Consider the following 7668-nt stretch of genomic DNA (forward strand, 5'->3'; position numbering starts at 1 on the left):
CCCCGCCCAGTTTAAGATCACTCCCACCTGGCATGATAACCAACACAAACTAGAGATTGTCACAGACAGAGGGAATGGGGATGTGACAACTTGTTCTCTAACAGGTTACAATTTCACCTGCATACTTCAATAGACAAACATACACGGGGAAAGGAGATAACGCACGAGGAGAGATGATTGTGAAGACTCTGTGACGAGGTAAACTCAGGTCATGAATTCAATTGTGGAATTAATGGGAATGTGCTAGCCTGTGCCATGAATTTGACACTGTAATTTCGAAGGCCTTTGGCTGTTTGGAAAATTAAGATGCACGAAAGTTAGAAATAGCCTATAATTACTAATAAAAACATGTGTGGGATGAGTTTCATAGTTTTCATGATGATAGGCTAACCTAAGAGTTTTGTGTTATAATGAGTAGCCTATATCACCAGCATAAATCAACCCTAAATTATTTTTTTTCTTTGCAGAGAGATGTCGGACCACAAGAAGGGATTATTTGAGCGCATGCCATATGTCAGACCCATAGCGCTCGGCCTCTCCATGGATCACCAGATAGCGCATTACAAGGACACGCGTGGACTGCCCTTTCCCCTGGACACAACAACCTACCTGGATCCTGTGTACGGTCAGAGATTCGCAGGGAGTCTCTCGTATTTCCCATTCCACAGGCACATCGATGTATATGACTATTCATTCGAACCAGCGTTCATTCGAAAAAGGAACGAAAGGGAACGGCAGCGGGTGCGCTGCGTAAACGAGGGTTACGCACGGCTCCGGGAGCATCTTCCCCAAGAGTTCGAGGACAAAAGACTCAGCAAAGTGGAGACACTTCGTGCTGCAATATACTACATTAAACACTTGCAGAGTCTGTTAGATGTCAACGTGTCCAGTGGTGGTGGGATAGTTGAAATGTCAGCTGGAGAGATGCGCAGCCGTGCGCCCGTTCCAAAGATGACAGAATGCTACAGCGACGGCGAGTCAAAGAACAGCGACAGTGGAGAGTTGCGTTTCTAGAACTGTGTAAAACTAATAAATTGTATTTCCTTTCACTTTACTCCATCTTTGTTGAGGTTTGTTCCAAAAAAAATGACTTGAAAGTTTAATCCATGAGCTGTGTACTCTCTAACATTCATTTCAATGAACATGTTGATCACTTGATTTTGACAAAAAGCCACAAGACACCGTGGACTCTGTAAAGCCTGATATCAGATGCTAAATCAGGTTAAAAGTTGCACAATGTTTCTCTCGTGGAGATAGTGCATCCCAGGCCAGCCCCAGGGATGAAGGTATTGTTGTTTGCCTTTGTAAACCAGTGTGAGGCGTAGAATGACCTTAACCCAAATATCTTTTGCATAGGTACAGTATGTGGTTTGCAATGCATTGCGCATATACAGTGTCATCTCATCACTCCCAGGTCGAAAACAGGTCACTAGTGATATCATTGTGTAGGTCTACATTCCCGTTGACACGTTCCGTTGTGTCAGTGTCTCAGTGTGCCAGTAAAACAAAAAAGTACAACTTTTCTGGTTGAGAGAATTAAGAATGTTTAATCCTTAGCTATTTGACACTGATGTGATGGACTGAAAGCAAGTGGATTTGAGTCAGCCATCCTTTTAGCATTTGAACTCAGTCCAGGGGAGAGTGGGCCTGAACATCAATGCCTTGAGGACAGGAGAGCCTGGAGTGATGTATCCATTGTAAGTGTGCATCTCATGTCTGTTTACACCATACACTCTGACTAATAGGTTAACATCTATCACACTTTATTATGTGTGGATGATTGACACTTTTAAATTCATTTTAGCATAATCTTTGGCAGCGATGAAAGTTGACACTTATTTTCTTTGTATGGTGCCCTTTTGGGACACCATATTACAACAAGTATTAAAATAGGATGTACAGTATGTTCAGTATCGTTTTGTTAATGAAACGGACACCATTATCCAGTTGTCACAAACAAACACATCCATTATCTGATATTGCCAGGCAGCCAAGAAAAGAAAATACACAGGACTTAGTTGATGCAAACACAACACTACAGTTTTACTGTAATACATCTTGGAGATAAAAAACATCTTGGAGATGTTATAGATTAATTTAGACCCCCAGTGAAGTATATTAGACTTCCTGAGTACTTCAAAGCTAGTGACCATCTGAGAGTGACCATCTGAGGGTGTGTAGGAAGTTCTCCATCCTAATAGTCTGTGGAATGCATTAAAAACCCTCAGCACCTGAGAGAAAGCCATCCATTATCTGTTTACATTTCACACCTCCACAGACCTGGAGGGAAGTAGGTGCACGTATATCCTTATTCTCCTTAAGAGGAAAACCATAGATTAAAATCAATACATCTCTAGGAAAACCACAGAATAAGAAAATAAATCCCAACAGGTACAGGATAGATTAAGTGGTGGACCAGCAGAGTTGATAGTCAATGAACCATGCTGGCAAGGAAGAAGGATTGTCAGTGTCAGAGAAGCGTGACATCCTCAATAAAAGGTTGTTTGGCTCTGCAGTGTGAATTAGAACCGATAATTAGCAGAGTGCTGGTACCCAGGGCCTTGATGGTTCAGTGGCAGTCTGTGGAGAGGGAACAGGAGATACTTATATGAAAGCACGTTCCATAACGGATGTTTTCTTTTTTTCACAGAGATTTTAATCACAGTCAAACACATTCCTTGGTTGCCCAGAGATGTGCAATTCATTTTTTTCTTGTTGTTACAAAAGGTTTGGATGTGGTTGTATTTATGAATGCAATCCAATGCAAAACAGATTGTATCAGTGTTGTTTGGCCAAAGAAATGTACACCTTTGTGAAATACTGTAGTTGATGTGTTGGTGTGACAGTTCAGCAGCATTCAACTTACCTTGTCCGAGCGGACTGAGCAAGCCTCTTCTCTCAGTCCAATAGCTGCTTGTCAAATGTGAGTTTCAGGCAGTCGTCATAATCTGAAAAATCTGGCCAATGATAGCACATTATATGTACCTTGGTAAACGTGCAGTGCATGGGTATGTCCATCCCAGTGCCCTGCTTCTCTCGCTCTCTTTGTGGGATAACTATAAATCTTTGGTGGGATACGTATAATTCCAAACACAGACAAACAACAGCAACATCACTTCTCTGGGCCAAACAAGTGAGCAGAGACACTGGGCCAGTATCGGTACAGGATAAACACTCGCTGGGGGACAATGACACCGCCATTCTCTCTATCTGAGGATAATCACCCACAACAAGATTATTGGTCCACGTCTCCAGAAGATGGCAAGAACAATGAAAACAGGATTTGGAAGAAAACATAACAGGGAAGTACTAGAACGTTAGATAAATAAGGCTGCTGCCATGTGGTAGACTGCACTAGTATTCACAAAGCAACAATCCCAAAGCTCCTGTTCATGATAGCCCATCAAAGCCAGAAGGGGAATGATATTTAGTCTGATAGTGTTTGTGCAAATAGATGGACTGCAGAGCATGGCTGCCTCAGTGTATTTATCCTCATGAGGTGTGTGTGTGTGTGTGTGTGTGTGTGTGTGTGTGTGTGTGTGTGTGTGTGTGTGTGTGTGTGTGTGTGTGTGTGTGTGTGTGTGTGTGTGTGTGTGGGTGTGTGGGTGTGTGTGTGTCAGTGATAGAGAGGCTAGATAAGTCTTATCAGCTGAGGCAACATCAGTGCGGGACCACCGGTGGAGGAGCGGTAACGTGTATCGACAGAAACCTCACATGCTTGTGGCGTAAATGTGAACTGTGATGAATGGTGACAGAGAGGAGGGGTACAGGGTGATGGCTGGGTACTGGCTACTGCCCAGAGACAAATCTGGTGTATCAGATTGCAGTTGGTGTATCAGATTGCAGTTGGTGTATTAGATTGCAGTGTTCTTGGAGATACAGATGGATTTTGAACTGCAGCATCTGCATAGCTGAGGGTCTACTGCCCCCTTCTGGGAATATTTGGTGTTGCTCTGTGTTTCACAGGTGGTACATGTCCAATAGACAGACCTACATAATTAGGCTAAGACCACTTGGCATTTGCATATCAGTTTGGAAGGTGATGATCCTACATGTCAGTCTGGTTATTCAGCAAACCATTCCACAGGACTGAACAAGACAAGACAATAACACACTCATAGTCTTTGTACATACAGTGTATTGAATGATTATTTTTCAAACATATTTACAGTGGTGAGAGACAATGAAATCACGACATTGAAGAACTTTAGTTGAAGAGTCAGGAGGCAGTGCTCAGGCACGTGTGTGTTCATGTGCGATAGCAGTGAAATGGGCTTGATAGCAGTGTACAAACAACTCAGTCAGGATGCCCACTACACTTCTACACCCAGACGCAGACTCAGCTCTTGCAAAAGGCTGTCTCTCTCCCGCTCCAACAGGGAGATTTGAACATTCCTCTCGCTCACCTCCTGCCAAAATAAAAACACGTGAAAAATGACCTCCTCTACCTACCAACCAACACGAATCAAAAGAAGTGAAGTAGGATGCTTTAGTGGTAGGCTGTGAAATAAACAAGCCACCACACCCTGTAGCTCCTAGACCAGGGTTGGAAATCAAGGATAAAGATACTAAAGTGGTTCTCTCTCACCTGTACCAGCACCGTGTTCTGCCACCGTAGCTCACTGTCTGATACTTCCACCCCGTCCCTCTTTGGAGAGGAGGGACAGCTGGTTACGTCGGGCTTACTCATCAGACTACCCAAAGATCCATTCACCCTCTGCATCTGAGACCTCAGGAGGCACGATGACGCCCCCTGCACAGAGTGATGAGAAGTGAGATGTTTAATATCAACAGGATGGTTTAACGACCTTTGCATGCTTGTAAAGTCATAGACATGGCTCAGCTTGCCAAGGCATAAAATGCCTAAATCAAATTCTAGTTAGACTACTAATTATTTATTGTTGGTGCCAACATGGAGATCAATTTGCCAAGTTCTGTATCCATGTCTGTCTGTGTAAAACCGTCTCCATCTCGCTGTAGTAACTCACCGCTCCTCCCCACACCTCTCCTCCCCACTCCTTTTCCCTAGCCCCAGCCCTGGTGCACACGTTAGCCTGCCTGGCTCTGTTGTCCTCCAGTATGCGTCGGTACCAGAGCCGGGCTTGCTCCAGAACCTGCAGCCCGGCCCACAGAGAGTCCTTCTGCCTTTCCAAGTCCTTCAGCCTCTTTATCTGAGACAACAAGAAGTGAGATTTAGGGAGCATTCAAATTCAATTTTCCATTTAGGAGATTTGTATTGGAAAGGGAAGTTGGTATGGCTACAAGTATGTTGTGTTGGACATGGAAATAGAGTGTAGATGAGTAGCCTACTACAGTGTGACTGGAATACTATTTTAGGCTTTTGCCAGGAAGCTGTGAGGAGCTGGATTAAACATGTGGGAATTTGTCATCGGGGTGGCTATTGCTGTGGAGTCATGCTGCTCTGCCGTAGAAGACAAAACATGGATCTGTATCCATGAAACTAGAACTACCTCATGAAACAAGGAGTGAATAGAGTCCTTTTAAGCAATGACAAAATGTAATTGTGTAGGCTTATGTGTGTAAATGAAGCTTCAGATGGAAGCTGGGGGCTAATATGGCTGGTATCATCCAATACAAACGCAATGCAATAGCTTGTGTTTACATTTGGAATTGATGACCTCATTGTAACTCCCTGTCTCATTTCATGTTGAACAGACACTGAATATCTACAATCACAACTGCAGTTCTCTACATAATCCTATGTAAAATAAGGCCATGTGAAATGCACACAATAGCATTCCTGTCTCTATACACTCACTTTGGTAATATACAGAATGTACTGTACTGTTCAATTACTAAGTCAGTCAGTCAGTCAGACAGAGACACGTTGTGCACGTCTGTCTCACACACGCGCACGCACGCACAGACACACGCACACGCACACACGCACACGCACAGACACACGCACGCACACACACACACACACACACACACACACACACACACACACACACACACACACACACACACACACACACACACACACACACACACACACACACACACACACACACACACACACACACACACACACACACACACACACACACAGATCTAACCCCCACACAGATCTTACTCACACACAGGTCTCACCCATAGGTAGAAGCGTAGGGCGTCAAGGCTGTAGATGCTGCTCCGGAGAGGGATAATGACCGAGGTGTAGGACCCAGGGGCCGGGCACTGCGGGCAGGCCATGGGAGAGCCCTACCTCTGCCAGCCCAACACAGCCCTCGTGTCCTACACTGCCCTAACAGAGCCCTACACACAGCCCTAGACTGTTCTACGTGGTCATACGTTGTCCTGCTCAATCCTACACAGCTCTACTCCTCCCTTAACAGCAGTACAGCCAGCTAGGGAACACAGCAGGCTTCGTCTGAACAGGACAGGAACAAATAGAGAGGGAGAGAATCCGAGAGAGAGAGAGAGAGAGGGTGTGAACAGGAGTGGAAAAGAGGCATGGGTAGTGAACTACACAGTGCCCTGGGGAAAGGTAATGAAAAATTCCACGAGTCATTGTCCCGGCTGGCTTATTGATAGATCCAGTAGAGGGGACTGAACAAGGCAATGAAAGAAAAAAAAGATGTCAGCAACAGAATACAGAAAACAGGAAATGGAAAAGTGAGGCTGAGGTATTTTTTGACTGGGGGATGACACAGGCATGGAGACAGCAGCCTCTTCCCCTGTTCTACACACTACATCAAAAACATTCCCTCTTGAAACAGAGGAGTGCAGACTGAAATGGGTGTAGCCATGTCGTGAGGAGTTATCCCTGGTTTCAGGCAAACAGTTTCGGGTTCGTTCTGTTCCAACATGTTATGGAATGTGACATCAACTGAGCATAGAGATCACGCAATGCAAAGTACCATAAAGGAGTGTACAGGTGCGTACAGTACGCTTAGGTCATTGACTGCTGTCAAACGAGACTGACAAAAAACTTCAGGCTTCCATGACTCTACACTCCTAGGAAAAAAGGGTGACAAAAGGTCTCTTTGGCTGTCCCCATAGGATAACCTTTTTTGGTTCCAAGTAGAACCATTTTGGGTTTCATGTAGAACCCTCTGTAGAAAGGGTTCTACATTGAACCCAATGGAACCCACAATGGTTCTACTAGGAACCTAAACGGTTCTACCTGGAACCAGAAAAGCTTCTTCAAAGGGTTCTCCTATACGGACAGCCAAAGAACCCTTGTATGTTCGAGATAGCAGTTTGTTTCTAAGAGTGTATACTAGTACACTAGTATACCTGGTTATGTTTTTAATGTGTCAATTTGTTTTTGAGAGTCTGGTAAGCCTGGTTGAAATGGCAAATTGACACGGCACGCAACACTCTGTCACTCCCACAGAGAAGAAAATCAATGATTACCTTGGGGTTTTGCTGGCAAAATGTAACCCTGGTCAAAATGTAACCCTGGATAGATGTAACCCTGGCTAAATGTAACCCTGGTCAAAATGTAACCCTGGTCAAAATGTAACCCTGGTCAAAATGTGACCCTGGCTAAATGTAACCCTGGCTAAATGTAACCCTGGTCAAAATGTGACCCTGGCTAAATGTAACCCTGGTCAACATGTGACCCTGGCTAAATGTAACCCTGGCTAAATGTAACCCTGGTCAAAATGTGACCCTGGCTAAATGTAACCCTGGCTAAAT

At 44.5% G+C, this 7668-nt stretch overlaps 2 protein-coding genes across 2 annotated transcripts; one reads left to right on the forward strand and one right to left on the reverse strand.

Moving 5' to 3' along the window:
• Window positions 1-88: 88 nt before the first annotated feature.
• LOC129838402 (achaete-scute homolog 4-like) lies at window positions 89-1014 on the forward strand. The gene is made up of 2 exons (XM_055905327.1): window positions 89-198; window positions 468-1014. Exon 2 carries the CDS (start codon window positions 472-474, stop codon window positions 1012-1014), a length of 543 nt encoding a protein of 180 aa, XP_055761302.1. The 5' UTR covers window positions 89-198; window positions 468-471.
• A 3130-nt stretch (window positions 1015-4144) lies between these two features.
• Window positions 4145-6374, reverse strand: LOC129838882 (suppressor APC domain-containing protein 1-like). The gene is made up of 4 exons (XM_055906123.1): window positions 6115-6374; window positions 4989-5171; window positions 4589-4753; window positions 4145-4409 (listed from the first exon to the last, which is right to left on the reverse strand). The coding sequence occupies exons 1-4, from the start codon at window positions 6214-6216 to the stop codon at window positions 4314-4316; spliced, it is 546 nt and encodes a 181-aa protein (XP_055762098.1). The 5' UTR covers window positions 6217-6374; the 3' UTR covers window positions 4145-4313.
• Window positions 6375-7668: the final 1294 nt, after the last annotated feature.

Source organism: Salvelinus fontinalis, chromosome 39 (genome assembly GCF_029448725.1).
Source record: "Salvelinus fontinalis isolate EN_2023a chromosome 39, ASM2944872v1, whole genome shotgun sequence".
NCBI classification, from domain to species: Eukaryota; Metazoa; Chordata; class Actinopteri; order Salmoniformes; family Salmonidae; genus Salvelinus; species Salvelinus fontinalis.